Here is a 17,077-nt window from a genome sequence, read left to right on the forward strand (position 1 = left end):
AAACCTACTGTTCACAAAGTGAAAAATATGAAAAGACTTAATTTAGAAACATCCATTGTTGAGACAGAAATAAGCAGAAAACCTACAATAAAAAAAATAAAATACAGATGCTGAATGATCAGGCGAGGCGCCGCTGGCAAAACATCCTACTTTTGATTTTCTGTTTACACTTGACTATGCACCGTTTCATCTTAAGGCGAGTGTGGTATTTCAAATGAAACTTGGAGCACTTTGAAAGCATCTAAGATTTTCCTGTCATTTAAATCATAAAGTTAAACTTTCATATATTCTAGATTCATTAGTGTCTTCTGGACAACCATAAAGTCAGAAGTCTTCCCCATGATTGTGGTTGTGGGTGTACTGAACTAGACAGAGATCAAAGGTCTTGAACTCTTCTCAGGTAGACATTTCTGTATTATACATTTTTATATTGTAAATTTTCCAATATTTTGAGATATGGATTTTTGATTTCCTATAGCTAAGGACTTGTAACCATCCATCCATTGTCAACCGCTTATCCTGTGTACAGGGTCACGGGGGCTGGAGCCAATCCCAGCTGACATCAGGGTACACACAAGGTAGGGTACACCCTGGACAGGCCGCCAATCCATCGCAGGGCCACACATAGACAAACATCCAGTCACACACACACCTAAGGACAATTTAGGGTCACCAATCAACCTAGTCCGCATGCCTTTGGACGGTGGGAGGAAGCCGGAGCACCCGAAGAGAACCCACGCACGGCACGACACGACACAGCCAGAAAAGCCGGGACGACCGGGGTTTGAACCCGGGATTCTTGCTGTAAGGCAAAAGTGCTATCCACTAGGCCACCGTGCTTCCCGAAACTTGTAACCATCAAGATTAAAACACTATAATGAACCTAGAATATATTAAAGTTTCACCTTTTTAATGAAATTACGGGAAAAATGAACTTTTCCACAATTTTCTATTTTTCTGAGATGCACCTGTACACTTACACCAAAGGAGCACTGTAATATTATGAAATACTGCAATAGGACATGTTATACAAGAAATGTTTTCATATGACATCACCTGGAGATCACTGGTTCCAAGCAAACTGAGTTTTCTACAACTGGGTTGTTGTAGAAAATTTAGTCAATAGTGGTGCCTATCCATCCACAGCAAATATCTTAATATCCTTTACTCCTCCACTCCATGTTGTTTCTCTCTCCTGCATCTCCATCAATTACTTTATTAAGCCCTGCACCTGACTTTCTTTTGTGTGGTAGTTTAAGAACCCAGATCTTTGTGTTACGTGTTTGATGACATGATGATCCATGTTGACATGCTTTACCTCCATCATGTTATGTTACTATGTCATGCATGGTTTCAAATTAGGGGTAAGAGACACTAAGCTCACGAGATGAGGAAAGACACGATATTGGGTTCACAAGATCGAGATGATATTTTAACACTATTTTTAAGAAATCTTCAATGCTGAATAATATGAACTTTTAGAGCATTAAACAATATTTCCTGCAATTTATGGTGGAAATGTTTTTATTAATATAAAATACAAACATAAATTTAGGTGGCAGCTGCCAATTCAAAATATAACACAATATAATGCAGTATGACTCTCAGGCATTCTGCGTTGCTTTCAGATATGTTTTCTCCTGTAGATCCTTTTCTCATTTAATATCATCCCTGCTGAGTCAGCACACATGCAGGCATAATTTTGGCTTCCCTCCCTTTTTTTGTCTTTGTTTGGGGAAATAACCTCTTTAAATGTGCATGTGGCACCCTGCCCCTCAATGATAAATTAAGTCATTTTAATTCAGTTGCTCCACTTGTAGTATCCCCTCGAAACCGAAACTAACTTAAACACTTCCAATCAGGCCGAAATCTCACCACAATTCTACACACGTTGACTTCAGCACCTCTGATAAACTGCAGCTCACAGTCCCAAACAGAGCAAGTTAGTTGCCACTCTGTCACAACTGTCAGGACTCACAGCGCAAAAGCGGGTTCACTTGATCACTATCACCGCATGTATGCTGGTGTCGCATATGCTGGATGGAGATCATTCGCTCCGCAAGTCAACGATATCAGTTATACATTTGTTTTTCACTGCGTGATGTTTGGCGTGAGAACGTGTGGAAAATGTCTTGAAGGAGTCTTGTCTCTTTAATCTCGTCACACCCCTATTTAAAATGGAACATTTATTTCCTTGTAAGGCTCCTCCTTCTGTTCTCTCACCTCTGATGGAACTGTAGAGTCTGGTCTTTTGTGTGGTTGATCATGAGGAAAGGGGCCGCGCCATCATGGTAATCAGAGAATTTGATCGTGGCCGAGTGCTCTGACAGGTTCACATCTACAATGACCCCGCCCGCCTGCAGAAAACAAAAAAACAAAATAAAAACAGTCTACTTTCTGGAATATAGTATTATATTTTATCAGGACTAGACATACATCAAAAATCACAGATGGAAACATGGTCTTTATACACTTGTGTGCGTGTCTACTTACAGAGTTGTCTAGATGCAGCAATAGGCAGTTTTCTGGTCGTGTGAAGTCAATAGTCCGAGGAGGCAATAAACAACCTTCAACTTTGATCTTCAGCTGCTTGGTGTCATTCTCAGGCCAGAAGGGAATGGTTGACTAAATGTAGAACAAAACAAAACACCTTCAACAACACTGTACAATAGGGCTGACCCCGAATAGTCGAAGATTCGATGCTTCGATGGGTGGAGAGCCTGATTCAACTGTCAATCTCACAATCGAAGCTTCGCAGCGAAATGAAGATCATGCCATTTTGGCGATATGGTGGTGCTCAATGTCTGATTTTACATAGAACTACCAGTTTTCTCCCAATAAGTTAATATACAGCCTATTACAATATACATTTCAAAGTTTAATGCTGTAAAAAACATGTGAAAAGAAAAAAGCTTTTAATAAATGTTTTTAAAGTGCGTCTATAAATCCATAATTGTAACCCTAACCCTCAAGGTAGGGGGCATCAGTGCACATGTGTGGGCATAGCGTCTATGTTTGTGTGTGAGTGTGAGTGTGAGTGTGAGTGTGAGTGTGAGCGTGTGTGTGTGTGTGTGTAGTGGCAGAAGCGGAACTTTCTTTAGAGATGGAGCCTTAGCTTAGTGTTGTGCCGAGTTGTCCGCACCTGCGGGACGTTCAGATCATTTATCATTATTAATGAACCACACAAAGAATTGTTTTTAAATAGTCCTTGAAATAGACTCATAATGAACCACAAGACCGGTGAATGGCAGGTGAGCAGAGAGAAAGGGGTCAACAATAAGACTCAGTTTAGCTGGAAATGTACAGTGTAAGTTACAGTGATTAATGAACAGAGACTGCAGCTCTGCAGCTTCTCAGGATTAAAATGGAGCTAACGTGTGTGAAAAAATTAGGACCATAAAAATTAGTTATACAAAATATAATTGTACATCATAGTGAGAGTCAAAACTATATGACATGTGCCGCTGTCAGGTAAATGTACAATGTGGTATTCATCTGTTTCTGCAATGATTGAGAATGAATACAGCCTTTATTGTATAATTTGCTGGTGGTAAAAACTGCATGTGCAAGGAAACACAGGTGCAAAGAATAATTGGTTTGGCTCTGACCTGTTCTGGCTGAGCCTCGGTCCAGTTGTTCTGGCCCTCTTCACATACGAAGACACTTTGCTTGGTTCTGTTGACCAGCATGTAAAACGGCACGAAGCTCACAATGCGGGTGAGACTGAAACTGCTCGCATCAATCTTCACACCAACCTGAGGTCAGACAGAAAATACACGGACGCAGATTGTGTACATGCTCAATAACAACATTTGCATGTAACCTGCGTTACATGCAAATGTGATTTAAAATTCCATCCAATACAACTGTCTCCTTAAATAAAGCTTATGTGACAGCAAGTCTGATTATCAGCCTGTGTGCCAAAATCTTACCAGGTAATCTTTATATCGGCCTTTACATTTGACATCTCCGTGGCTACCAACTGTGTCCAGGGAGAATTCATCAGAGAGCTCACTCTCTGATATCATAAGACGGACCTGGGGGATGAAAAGAATGACATCACATTCATAAACACTAGGGAAAAAATGACCAGCAAGAGGTTATGGATATGGATCTTTAGAATTGTGTACTGTATGCAAACCTCAATGTTTCAGAGCAAAAGCAAAGAAATGCTGACTTCAAGTTAGCCTCAAGGCTACACCATCATTCACTTTGGCAAAAGGGTTGTCCATGACAAAACTCCTTAGTTTCTTAGTTTAATAAACGGCTGCTCCCGAGAACGTACCGTGCGATACTGACTCGAACAGACGACTTCACTGCACAGCCTCGCTGGCCTCCGTCACAATTGCTTTGACTAATTTATTAACAATCCCTCTTAAGTTCCTCTGCAGGGAATGTTGTAATGCTGAAGGATTTCTTTAACAATTATGCGTTTTAAAGAAAAAAATATATTTATGTGCATATTATTATAATATCATAGATAAATAAATAAAAATGCTTTATATTAGGTGACTAATCAACAATGAGAGAGCTTAGAGCTTAAAGCTTAAAGCTGCATAGTACAAATCATTGTAGCTTTTGTGTCCCATATAAAACTGAGATATTTCAAATAGCAAGAATGGTAGTGCCCAAATTCAGTGTGAGAAAATATATAAACTCTTTTCTTTTAATTAACTCTAAAAGCCTCTTACCTTATTGTTTTTCAGGAAGTGACGGGGCTTGAAGGAGAAGAGCAGGGGCATGTCATAGTCCAGGGGGTGTTTACGGTGGATATCGTCAGCCTTGTACTGCAGCAACCTGCCTGTCTTGTTCACCATCCAATATGGTGAGTGGATAGCAACCACTGTTTGACCCAGGTCATATTTAACATGCACTGCTATATCCAACTCAGCCCTCTTCCTCTCTGTCCCTTCACCAACGTGTTCGTCGTCCTCTTGTAGAGAGTGGAACACTGTGAAGGTGATCTCTTCCTGGTCACTCTGGAGACTGTGTAGCAGGATAATTTGTTCATTCAGATCAGACATGTTATTGCAGAAGGTACTTTTTATTTGCCCTTTATATAATGAGGATGAGGATGAGTGATATAGATATATCTCTTGCTATGTTGTGAGCTTAAAAACTTTCTATCTGGGAACTTTAGCAAATATGCTTACAATATGTAGACAATAAGGACGCAATAACAATTGGAAAGTGAAATACCAACAATAAATCAAGTTAATGTCAAACCTGTACTCAGAAGACCAGTCCTGAGCCATGTAGTCCAGTAGGCGGAGATCGAGACTTGATTGATTGATGACTGCATTGTGAAGCTGTGCAGAGTGACCTGGGTTCAAAGTGACCTCAGGGGCAGAGACTCCACTGTTCTGTTAAGCAGCAGGCAGGGAGGGACACAGAATCAGTGAATCTGGAGTATCAGATTTTAGCAAGATCAATGGCTTGCTAGAAAATCTCAAAAGTCTATAAACAAAAAAAAATAACAACTTACTTTCCTTAATATAGAATTTTTAAAATACGTGATGGTATGGTGACAAATTACTGTACTTATATATGTATATTAATCATGTGCACACTTTATATTAAAAGACCATGACGGGTGAATTTGCACACCTTACCTTCAAAGTGTGTACAAATTACTACTGACCGCTTTCAAAGCATAGCATATTTTGTTTTATATCTTCCAGGCAGCAATTTAGTTTTTGCAGAGGTTTGCAGAATTTCCTTGTTGGTGCATTCACTCACTGATGCTGAAACATGCATGATCTGACAGATATATTGCAATGAGCCCATAAGTTGTGGTGTTAAAAATATAACCCAGAAGAGAAACAACAAGCTAACATGGATGCTGTGAAATTAATTTGGTTATTTCTTGCATCAAAAGTTTTGTTGTTCAGCTGCCAACTCTCAAGTCTCAAATGTCAGTGTCCTAACAAAATTCTAGTAAATGCATTACCACATATATATATATACACATATCCACGGTGAGTATATCCAAATGGCCCTTTTCCATTTATAGTGATACCAGACACATCCTACCTTTAGTTTGTAGGAGATGGGGTAAGGCAGCAGGTTGCGCAACAGGATGGAAGGCCACAGGTGGAGTACAAAGGGCACATCAAAGTTCTCCCCAACACCTCCAGTGTGTTTGAATGTGACAGCATCTTTTACTGGCACGATGTTGACCATCAGCACACCACCCTGATCTCCACGGCGATGGCAGGTCTGTTGGAGGCGTGTCTCGGGCTGCTGGTTGCTGACGTCTTCGTAACTAAAGCCCTCTGAGCACTCAAACTGACTGTCAGTGTCATCGTCTGTTATCGGCTGTAGGCTCAGCTCAGACCTGAGGGGGCAGCAGAGAGTAGATGTGGGTGAATGAGTGTTTACTTTGTTTGTGTGAGCAGAAGACAGCAAATAGAGTGTAAGAGAGACCAGTGTGTGAGTGTAGATGTGCAGGTTTGTTTATGTGTTTGACCTCACCTATATGAGTCCAGAGGGACACAGAACTCTTCAGTAGGGAGAGCTGTACCCAGACATGTTGTTTCTTCAAAAACTTTGAATGGGATTGAGAAATGATTGATGATCTGCACAAAAGGAGAGAAAAAATCAAGACTTTAGATTTTTTTGATATGTAATCCTACCTACAGTGATTTTGAAGGTTGAAGTTAAGGGGATCAATGTACCTTGAAGGGAGAGTGTGATTTATATTATTACGACACACTATAAAATACATTTTACAGATAAGATAAACACAAGTATAGAAATTAATTATGTATCAGATAATCAGTGAAGTACCTGGAAAGGAGAGCGGATCTTGACGTACTTGCTCCCCTCCACAGAGTAAATCTGACAGACCAGGAAACGAGTGACTCCCGAGTCTTTGTGCATCACGCTGTACATTCCCCGGCCCACTTTGATCAGGGGGATCACACTGGCAGAGGTGTGGCCCATCGGAGCTGGAGAGGGTAGAGGGAATAACAGCATACATATATAATATGTTATAAATAAAGGAGAGGGAGAGAGGACAGGAAGTTTTTTCAAATATAAAATAGACAACATCAATTAGGTCATCATTTAAAAATGAAATCTCCTTTTATTATTTACATTTTGTGCTTTTACTTCATTGTAAAGTCACTTGTAACTTTGTTTGCATCAGTATTGATTGAAAAGCACTTTGGTTTGTGAGAGATAAAACAAAAACAAAGCATACTGTAGGCTGTGTGCATAACTACTAACAGTGTTTGCAGCAATGTGTAGTTTTCGATATTGCAACAACTAATGATTGGCTTTTGCATATACTTGTGTATAGAGTTTAACTTACTAGGCTGTATGTAGTAGTCCTTTCCACTCAAGGAAATCATGGCTGAGAACTGGTCGGAGTTTGTTGTGGTTGAATAGTCCATGCCGAGGGTTTCCCCATCCTGCAGCTTCACAGTGCAGTCGGTGCTCTGCTGTCCGATTGGACGAAACATTTCACTGTGGCGGACGGTCACTGGCAAGCCCAGGCGGTTTTTCACCACAAACGGAGCTTCATCCTTCTGGAAGCTGTCAGCGGTCTGTTTGGCAGCTTCAGCAAATGCCTGCAGAAAGGCAAGGAATTCACATTATAGAAGACCGTCCATCCTTAGACTTCCCGTTAAAATGATTACAACCCTTCTCTTACCGTGCCCAGGTTACTTAGCATGGTCAGTCCACATTTGGAGAGAGTTATGTTGAGCTGGTCTTTGCTGCTGATGACGATGACAGTCTTATAGTCTGGGATGTTGTAATCCACTTCATCTGACAAACATGTGTACTTCATTGGCTTCTTCTTCATCTGGTTATGGGGTAGTAAAAAGTTAGAAACCCTGCGTGTAGGTGTGTGTGCAGGTGTGTCTTTCTGTAGAGCAGTACCTTCAGATCCAGTGTCCATGGTCTGAAACCGTCTCTTGCCTCGTCTTCTAAGGGCTCCAGCAGCGGTTCCCACACTCCCATCATCTCATTGTAATAATGAACCTAAAGGCAAAACAAAACACAAGAAATCTTCCATAACCTTTACAACCACATGAGTTCTTTTCATAACAAGCTGTTTTAAATATTGTGGTAATATGTCTTTGTAAAGTATAAAAATATATTATCTGAAAGAATATGTGCCTTCCTCATATGTTATCATCATATCACATGTAAATAACTGCCATGCCTTGCACATAGTCTCACTTGTAAATCTTGTTTATTATGTACATATGTACATAGGTTTACGTCTATATACACACCTAGTCACCAAAGCAAATTCCTTATAAACTACTTATGAATAAAGCTGTTTCTAATTCTGATCTGAATAGACCAAAGATCAAAAACACAAAAAGCAACTGTAAAAGTTAATTATTCTAGGGCTATTGTAGGGTGAAAGATTCATTTTAGAATTGGGATAAGCTTCTAGGATCAAGGTTAGGAAATAAATATAGTGCTTGTGTGTTTTACCTCCAGGTTGAGCTCGCTGTGTAAATTAATAAGTGTGGACCAGTTTGTGACATCTCCATGGAAGGAGGACTTGGCCAGAAGCATGGGCATTGTGCGGTGTCCAACTCCAGCCTCCAGAGTCAGACAGATCGATCTAATGGTCACCTGCAGGCATGGAAAGGCAATGAAATGACACCACCTGTTCTTATGCATCAAAGTGGAATACCTTTTATTCGGTGTACAGAATAAAGAGATCAAGGGTTTGTGATACAAAAGTGACCAAAGTTAATAAAACTAAAAATCATCACTGACTATATTATAGCATATGATCAGCAACACAGTATTATCAGTTGAGCCACAATGCAGCGAAATACCTGTAATGACTCTCCCTGTGGTATCAGTGGGATCAGTGACACTGTGTCTTCATCGCCCTCCTCTTCCAGGAACCAGAGTTTCAGCTCCTTCCAGCCCCGTTTCTCCCACAGGTCCACGGGAACAGGACTATCTAGCTCCTCGGGGGTCTCCGCTGTGGGAGTCAATGCTGACTGGATGGTGATCACTGTGTTGATGATGATTGGAGATACCTGGACAGAGAGTCAGATAGCAGAGACATAAAACAGTTTTATACCAATTTCATCTTTTTAAAAAAAGCTACACTTTTTGTATCCACAACATTTGTATCCTGGACTGCGTAGTAATAATAACTACCTTCAGTGTGAGAACATCGATAGAGACCTCCATAGCCTGAGGAGAGGTTGATGACTGAGAACTCTGGAAGAACACCTGACACGGCTGTAGCACTGTAGTCACATTGTTTTTCCTCTTCTCTGTCAAGAAGGGACATGCCACTACCTAAAATAACAACCATTATCAAAACAAACTTTTTAAAATATTGATTATTATTGCTTGCAAGATAACATTTTAATTCTTTCAATGACGTGCCTTTTCAGGGTTACATTACAATGAGAAAACAAACCTTGAGGTCCTTGATAACAGCAGTCATCTGTGATCCCTCCGCGCTACTTTTCATCAGTAGTTCACACTGTGTGGTCATCACCAGGGTGGGGGCGTCAGCACGTGTCAGGTCAGCCACAAACACAATTTGCGGGTTACGGACCAGAACATTCATCTCCGTCTTTGACAGCGCGGCTGGAGCTGCAGCTGACAGTGGCAGAGGAAAACATCAGTTCAGGCAGAATGAGACGCAATTTATTAATTAAATTGTTCTGTAACTCCACACCTTCATACCTTACAGTTATACTGTATATAATACATTATGTTACAAAAGACTCATAAAAAGATCCAAAAGAAAAACATTTAATTTCTTCCACAAGTTCTCCACGTGTCTGATTAGGAGAACTTGCAGAATCAAAAAAATCACTTCGGAATATACTGTCAGTTAATTACTGATGGTTAACTCACCGGACTCTTTAGATGTGACGGAGGAGTTAATGTTCTTTTTATCTCCCGCTCCAGTACTGGTCTTGGGTTGTGGCACTTGAGCAAAGCCCTGCTGGGTGGCCTTCAGAAAGACATCTGCCACCGTGAGGAGGAACTCAATGCTGGCACACAGGTACACATCCTGCACCACTGTGTCCAAAGTGGTGCCATCACGGCCCTGACGGTAGTTCACTTCCACCATCATGTTCTGTTCTGCACCAGGACGCATTGCCATCATCCTGGAGAAGACGTAGGTTAAGGGGGTTAAAGATATCCATAAGAGGGATGTGGAGGACAGGACAGAGAGACAGTATGAAATGTCACAGATGGTCAGCGACAAAGGAGGACATAAAAGAGAGACTGAGTGAAGAATGAGAAGTGATTCCAATATTATCTCTGATTGGATGTGCATAGACAATGTACATCTTACTGAGTGTAAAACTTTAGAGTAAAGTGTTTATCTATACTTACAAAAATGTGCACATGTCTGTGTGTGTTTGTGGATCTCTAGTACCTCGGGGTGACCATCTTGATTCTGGGTCTCTTGTCATCTAGAAGGCAGGCAGCCAGTCGGACTGAGGCCTTCATTGAGCTATCTGAGAACATGTGGACGGAGGTGGAGATGGTGCCGAGAGTAAACTCTGCCAGCTTCAGCTGCTCATCATGTGAATCCAACAGCTGTGTCTAGATAATGACAGATACAGTATGTTAGCTAGGCAAATCTTGTAAAATTATTTAATTACTGTACTTGTTACTGTGTGTGTGTGTGTGCGTATATGCATTACCTCATTCCCATTCGGGCTATACAAGATCAACGTCATTGAGTCGAACTTGAAGTCTAATTTGAGTGTGGTCTTCAGCTTGTTGTTTTTCTGGGTCTCTACAACAGCAGCCGTCACTACTGTGTTACCTACAGAGTTATCACAGCACAAGCCACATGTTTAAAAAGCGTATTAGTTTTGGATTACAATGGTTTAAAATATTTCCAGGTCCATTTTCAGTTTGATGACTGACAAAAACATACTCATCAACCACTTTACAAAAATAAGTACAAACAAGCATAACCAAAACTCCTTACTGCTGGCTGGTCCAGTGGTTCCAGAGCCCTGGGACTCTTTGTTGGATACAGAGTCAGAGGAGGGGTCCGTGGTGGGCGGACAAGCTGGAGGTGGGACAGCATCTGAATTCTCGGACAGGTTCTCACCCAGAGTCCTCAAGACCACTGTCATGTCATCCTGGCTGAGGATCAGCTGTTGGGAACAGACACAGGATTTGACAATACTATACTTGGGACAGTTTGTGATCAAACATTCACCATAAGCATCTCCCTAATCTTGGAATCAGATATCAATACAGACAAAAATGCACACAGAGAGACAGACAGAAGCAGAAAACATAGTCTATCACTAATATAATCATAACACTGTATTATCCAGAGTATAGCCTAATCAATAGGCCTGTTAATTATGAATCCAATAGGTATCATTTAAGAAACTTGCTACTACTTACATTCATCGGCTTCAGATGAGCAGTGATCTCTATGTCAGGTATGCTGTGGTACCAGTTGGATGAAAGATTTCTCTGGATTGCCAAGTCCAGGCTGACTGGCTTTAACAGCTGGATCTCTCCCTGAAAACTTTCATTTATGTATGTGGTCCTGGAAGAACCAACAAAATGAGAGAGTAATGAGAGAAGTAATCTAGAGAATATGCGATTATTATCGTTCTACTTTCAGCAAGAAAACATTTAATTATAGTTCACTGTTTTATCATAAAGTCTCTGACCTGTACATCTTGAGGTCAGTCAGTGTGACAGTCATTATATCCACAACAGGCGGGATCTTAGCATCACTTTTAAATGGCTGCTTGGCAAAATGGTTTTTGACAGACAGCAGACCAAGGTCAGCTACAATGACATTGGAGGAAGAGGAGGACTGGGGTAGGAAGATGACAGGCGCATTGAAGTGGACGTTCAGAGCAATCCGAGTGCTCCGCTCTGCCAGCCCCTTCACTCCTGATGCTGCCTTTTCTGCAGCCTGGACTGTCACCTCAGCAAGGGCATCTTTGGCCTCCTGGAAGTTATTGATGAATGCCTGGGGGGAGAGAAAGAATGGACCAGTAGTAGGAGAGATTATTGGGGTTGGGAAAATTGGGAACAAGGAATAATTAATGTGTTGCATGATTAGAAAATTAAGGTTTTAAGTGAGTAATACACAAATAAATGTGCATGTGGGCTCTACCATCATTATCATTATGTCTGAGTCTTGGATTGTGACAGGGATGTGTGTTTCGTACCAGTATAGAGGAGACAAACTTGTTGAGGAAGATGACCTGGATGCATCCCACAGTCAGTGTGACAGAGGTGTCAACTTTAGACATGTTTAGATAGGCATCTCCTTCTGTTGCATTTGTATAGTTCACCATGCGGAAAGCAAATACTTCCTTATCCGCTATGGACACAGCCTAAGAATTGAATGAGAGCAGAATTAAAATAAACTGAGCTATACAGGAAAGAGAAACCACTTTCATCAGTCAGCTACTATTCTTACAGCAACTAATGTGGTCAAACATTTATGAATACCAGAAGCACACGCAGTTAAAAACACAGGAAGAGACAAAATATAAATACAGACTTAAAGACAGAATAGGATTATTATAGGACAAAGAGAAAAGTTAAGATTACATTAAGTGCATTGCCACAAACTAGATTTGCATAGAGTCTTCATATTTTTGAAGGTTGGTCACTTTGTGATTCTACCTTCTTGTAAAATGCATCTTTGTCACAGTCCAGGATCACAATGCTCCTCAGGTTGGCCAGAACCTCCATCTCCCTTTTCCTCATCAAAACTTCAGAAACAAGTCCTGGACGGTTGAGAAAGTGAGACAATGTGAAAATATTTCTTTGTATTTCCCACTTGATGGCGTACTTGTCAAGTGCAGTACACGGAGGATCAAGTCAGAAAGGTTGCACCATAAAACCACTATAAAATATAGCCACGAGCGGCAATGATCGGGATCCAAGCAAGTCGTGAAAAACAGAGGAGAACAGAGGAGACAGAAGCAGACAACTTGAGAGATTAAAGTGATGAAAGAATTTGGACTTTGAGATAACAGGCGAAACGCAAACTTGATTTTTACAGCATCACCTTGAGATCAGAGTGTTTCATTATATGTACCTGACTACTGGGTGAAATGTTCAACCCACATGCGACATTTTGTGTCACCATTAAGTATATGAGGGCTACTTTTTTTTTGCCTGGGTGGAATTTGCAACCTACGTGCCATTTATGGTGAGTTTTTGTCCTGCAGTTTTTGCTGCCCAAACACTTTTAGCAGAGAAAAAGAAGAAAGAAAGAAGAAGAATAATAAGAACAAAAACAACAGGGCTCCAGCAGCTTCGCTGCTTGGATCCCTAATAAAGAACTTTAGGTGGCAACAGAGGGACACGGGGACATGCAACAACATTTTTGATTGATGAAACAGTGACAAAGGAAGCAATATACACAAAAATGCTAAGAAAAAGAGCTGAAATTAATGGGGGTTATGAAGCAGGGGATGTCACCAGACTCCCATACCTTCAATACTAATCTCAGAGATCCTGGCTTTCTGTCCTCGAATGAAAACCTTCAGACAGCGGAGATCAGCTCTGATATGCAAATTCACCACATCTGCAAACTTTGATTTCTTGGTACCTGTAGGAAAAAATGTAATGATAAAAAAAGGGGGAGTAATTAAAGACATATTGTGAAGAAGTCCAAAGACAAATGATGGCTTTGTAATGTGAAATTTAATTAAAATCTGCAAGGGTTTATTAGAATCAGTTACTTCTTTTCCAGGTTAAAGTAGCTTCCTCTTTCTTCTCTCCCTCCTTCTCTGCCTCTGCCTCATCCTCTTCAGGGATAGTGGGGAGCTCCTCCTGCCCTCCCTCCTTCTTAGTGGATGGAGGGAGGAGGTTGTTGAGGAAGTTCATGGTGTTGAGTAGAGCCTCTGTATGGAGATGGATGTCCAGGGATGAGAAGGTCACCTGATGGGGAATGCAGTGTTAAAATGTTGGTAGAGCAGAATAATTCAATGGCATTGTTGCTTTTTTTGCGTCAAAACATTTCTGTTCTTCTACCTTTTGTTCTTACACTGTCATTAACATAATGATATGTTTGGTTTTAAATATGTAACTCTAACACATCAGGAATAGAATAACTTTTCCCTCACCTTGATGAGCTGCTCTGTATTATTGTGTTGGGACTTGAACTCAGGTCCAGTCTTATCAGCCTAGAAAAGAAATATAATCCTCAATGAGAAAGCCATTTACCACCATTTACAAAATAATCATTCAGGATACTGACAATTTTGGAACTACTGCAAACAGATGAATCTATTTTAACATATGATATCACATGTACTTTAATATACTCCAGGGTGAGCAGGTCCACTTCTGTGTTGTCGAGAGTGGTGATCAGCTGAACCTGCTTCTCTTCAGAATCTATGCAAGGAGGAAACAAATAAAACATGACTAAAAAGAACTGCAGCCAAGACTCACCTGACTTATATTCACAAATGCTTATTAGAATGTTTGTAATCACCAAACATTTGAGTTATTAATTTAGGTCTCCTGGACTGGCTAAAGTAAAAGTAAATTGACACACATTCCTGCAAGTACCTACTGACCCATGTATTCAGGACACTTGAGGCAGATCTCTCGTAGGTAGGTGTTAGATGTCATGTCAAAGGTGCGTAGTTTCAGTTCAGTGCCCAGACCCTCTATGTCCAAGTGGAGCACTGTGACCTCCTGATCCCCAGACAGACGACACAACTGAACAGAAAGCTAGGTGAACAAGGAGGACATAGAGAAAGAGAATGTAATGGGACAAAGGAAAAAGAAATTAGAATACTTGGAAAGACAATGAGATAATTAATATGTTTGTCACATAGTTCAACAAGACCTCTCTGTACCTCACTGATTTCAAATGTCATGGTGAAGTCAGTCATGTTCTTCCGAGGACCCTCCTTGACCAGACCTTTTCTTTTGTTTAAGTCTGCGTAGCGCAGCGGCATGGGATTGTCTGCAAAGAAGGCTTGCTCACTGATGGGAGAGCTGGGAGCATCGTAGAACAAATCTTCGTCTGACCCTGAGGGGTGACAAAAAAAGAAAAATACATTTTTGTAAATATTTGATTACATCAAATATTGGGACAACACTGAAGAAATGACACTTTGCTACAATGTAAAGTAGTTACACCTTGTATAACTTTGCTGTCCCCTCAAAATAACACATCACACAGCCATTAATGTGTAAACCGCTGGCAACAATGTGAGGTGTGTACTCACTTTTGTGAGATACTGTATGTGTAAGCATGAGGGGTGTGAGCGAGGAGGACATGGCTATAGAGTGAGCAGTGTATCATACCCAATGAGGTGATGCTGATGGTCTCACATGACTCATACATGACAGAGGAACGCTGGTCACCTAAGTTCAGAGGTCTTCTAGGAGTGAGCTGTGGGGTGAAGGACTGCTTTGGCTGAGGACGAAAAAACACAAAACAGGAGACACATCAGTAAAAAACTTATTAACTCACTGAATTTGTTCAAATCTGACAGTGTTATTATTGAACAATTATACAACAACAACAACAATTTCTTTATTTAGAGGTATGAGGACTGCAGTAACACGTAGATATCACAGAAACAAAGTTGGTTGTTGCCTAAAACAGTTTTTTGTTATTCCCCCTAGGTAATTGATCTGATCCACACAAAATGTGGACAAGGACCACACTTTGGACCATCCTGCTGTTCTTACCTTTGTAGTAGAGGATGGACCAGTGCCGTGTCCAGCAGGTCTGCTCTGAGGCAGTGGGATGCTTTCTACCAGCTGCAGAACACTTCGAAGTTTATCATCAGAAATACGAAGAGAGAGCAGAGGAAGCTCTCCAGACATCTTATACCTGGAACACATATGCAAAAATGGAAACACAAAGACACACACACACGTATGACCTTTAACACACACATTCTGCCTAGCACCTTTAACCCTTACAATATGGGAAACAAAATAACTGCATGTATGGGGGGTAAAAATACTGCAAACTTACTTTGCCATGCGGGAGTCCTTGATGACCATCGCCCTGCTGAAAACAACTTTTAGATCGACTGGCTCTAAGATGTGGAGTGGTGAGTGTTTCTGCATACGGGCCATTTTCCAGTCACCATCTACCACAGAAATGTTTTATTTTTTTCCACACAAACAAAACCAAACACACAAATATTTTGTTGGAGCAATTTATGTGTATGACCCCTTCCTAAACACCAAACATCTTCATAGCTCTGAGCAATATCTTCTGATGTCTATGTTTTATTTATTATTCTTGGCTAAGATAAAGTACAGCCAACAGGGCCACAAGAGTTAACCACACACCTTAAAGGCATTTTCTCAATAGAGTTTTCTCTCAACAATATCTAAAAAGTTTGAGCTTCCCAATCCCAACTTTCAAACAGTAGCTTAAACAAACTGTCAGCTTATATGTGACCTCTCAGTTTCTGCAAAGTCCCAGCAAAGAACCTTTGACATGTGACAAGTGCATGCTCTCGTGTGTGTGTGTACCTGGTTTGCTATAAAGGAACTGCAGGCTACTAAGCTGTATGTCAAAGCTGTCGTATGCTCTGGACATGATGTCTTCAATGTTGCTGGAAAACGCTGACAGCTGAGGCAGTTGCTTTTTGCTTTTACTAGACATCTGAAAAGACAATGATGTTTTTTTACAAATTAAAAATGTTAAACTGTGCAACTCTAAAGGCTTCAAATTAAACCTTTGGAAAAAGACTCAAAAGGATTATTCTCTTGGCGTTTTGTTTTACAGTTAATCTTCAGGGAAACTACAATAATTATTGATTTGTATAGAACCTCATGGTCAAAAGTAGGACCAGTTTAAGATTGTCGGTTTCAAGCTTTACACTTTCTGACCTTGAAATTCCCAAGATCCAACAGTAGGATGTTCTGAGAGCCATTGTAAAAGCCAGTCTGTGGGACAATGACATAGGAGGCCTTCAGGTTCACCTTCAGGTCAAGAACTTTCTGTGTTTCGATCACATACATTAGACCTAAAAAAAAAAAACAATTACATTCACTTATCAATCATTGCCAGAACAGAAAAACGCAATACAACAGCTTTATAATCAAACAGAGTAGACTTTCATGACATAAGTAGAATTAT

The 17,077-nt window shown here is 40.6% G+C and overlaps 1 protein-coding gene across 3 annotated transcripts in view; it reads right to left on the reverse strand.

Moving 5' to 3' along the window:
- The window catches only part of vps13a (vacuolar protein sorting 13 homolog A), a 41,537-nt gene that overhangs the window by 13,742 nt on the left and 10,718 nt on the right, over window positions 1-17,077 (reverse strand). For all 3 annotated transcript variants that reach the window (XM_038702914.1, XM_038702915.1, XM_038702916.1), the window contains exons 20-54: window positions 16,828-16,964; window positions 16,468-16,600; window positions 15,959-16,076; window positions 15,667-15,811; window positions 15,277-15,388; window positions 14,823-14,998; window positions 14,538-14,694; window positions 14,273-14,352; window positions 14,082-14,141; window positions 13,698-13,896; window positions 13,448-13,564; window positions 12,631-12,734; window positions 12,168-12,335; window positions 11,658-11,965; window positions 11,383-11,530; window positions 10,952-11,123; window positions 10,659-10,783; window positions 10,388-10,557; window positions 9,856-10,112; window positions 9,410-9,594; window positions 9,142-9,285; window positions 8,808-9,017; window positions 8,455-8,598; window positions 7,888-7,989; window positions 7,658-7,810; window positions 7,316-7,574; window positions 6,790-6,950; window positions 6,475-6,578; window positions 6,034-6,337; window positions 5,227-5,363; window positions 4,692-4,986; window positions 3,933-4,037; window positions 3,609-3,755; window positions 2,494-2,625; window positions 2,224-2,357 (exon numbers count right to left, since the gene is read on the reverse strand). In XM_038702914.1, coding sequence (XP_038558842.1) covers window positions 2,224-2,357; window positions 2,494-2,625; window positions 3,609-3,755; window positions 3,933-4,037; window positions 4,692-4,986; window positions 5,227-5,363; window positions 6,034-6,337; window positions 6,475-6,578; window positions 6,790-6,950; window positions 7,316-7,574; window positions 7,658-7,810; window positions 7,888-7,989; window positions 8,455-8,598; window positions 8,808-9,017; window positions 9,142-9,285; window positions 9,410-9,594; window positions 9,856-10,112; window positions 10,388-10,557; window positions 10,659-10,783; window positions 10,952-11,123; window positions 11,383-11,530; window positions 11,658-11,965; window positions 12,168-12,335; window positions 12,631-12,734; window positions 13,448-13,564; window positions 13,698-13,896; window positions 14,082-14,141; window positions 14,273-14,352; window positions 14,538-14,694; window positions 14,823-14,998; window positions 15,277-15,388; window positions 15,667-15,811; window positions 15,959-16,076; window positions 16,468-16,600; window positions 16,828-16,964 — 5,602 coding nt within the window. The remainder of the gene's footprint in view (window positions 1-2,223; window positions 2,358-2,493; window positions 2,626-3,608; window positions 3,756-3,932; window positions 4,038-4,691; window positions 4,987-5,226; window positions 5,364-6,033; window positions 6,338-6,474; window positions 6,579-6,789; window positions 6,951-7,315; window positions 7,575-7,657; window positions 7,811-7,887; window positions 7,990-8,454; window positions 8,599-8,807; window positions 9,018-9,141; window positions 9,286-9,409; window positions 9,595-9,855; window positions 10,113-10,387; window positions 10,558-10,658; window positions 10,784-10,951; window positions 11,124-11,382; window positions 11,531-11,657; window positions 11,966-12,167; window positions 12,336-12,630; window positions 12,735-13,447; window positions 13,565-13,697; window positions 13,897-14,081; window positions 14,142-14,272; window positions 14,353-14,537; window positions 14,695-14,822; window positions 14,999-15,276; window positions 15,389-15,666; window positions 15,812-15,958; window positions 16,077-16,467; window positions 16,601-16,827; window positions 16,965-17,077) is intronic.

This window comes from Micropterus salmoides, unplaced genomic scaffold (genome assembly GCF_014851395.1).
Source record: "Micropterus salmoides isolate LMB-PRFRI ecotype aquatic unplaced genomic scaffold, ASM1485139v1 Ms_hic_scaffold_7, whole genome shotgun sequence".
NCBI lineage: Eukaryota > Metazoa > Chordata > Actinopteri > Centrarchiformes > Centrarchidae > Micropterus > Micropterus salmoides.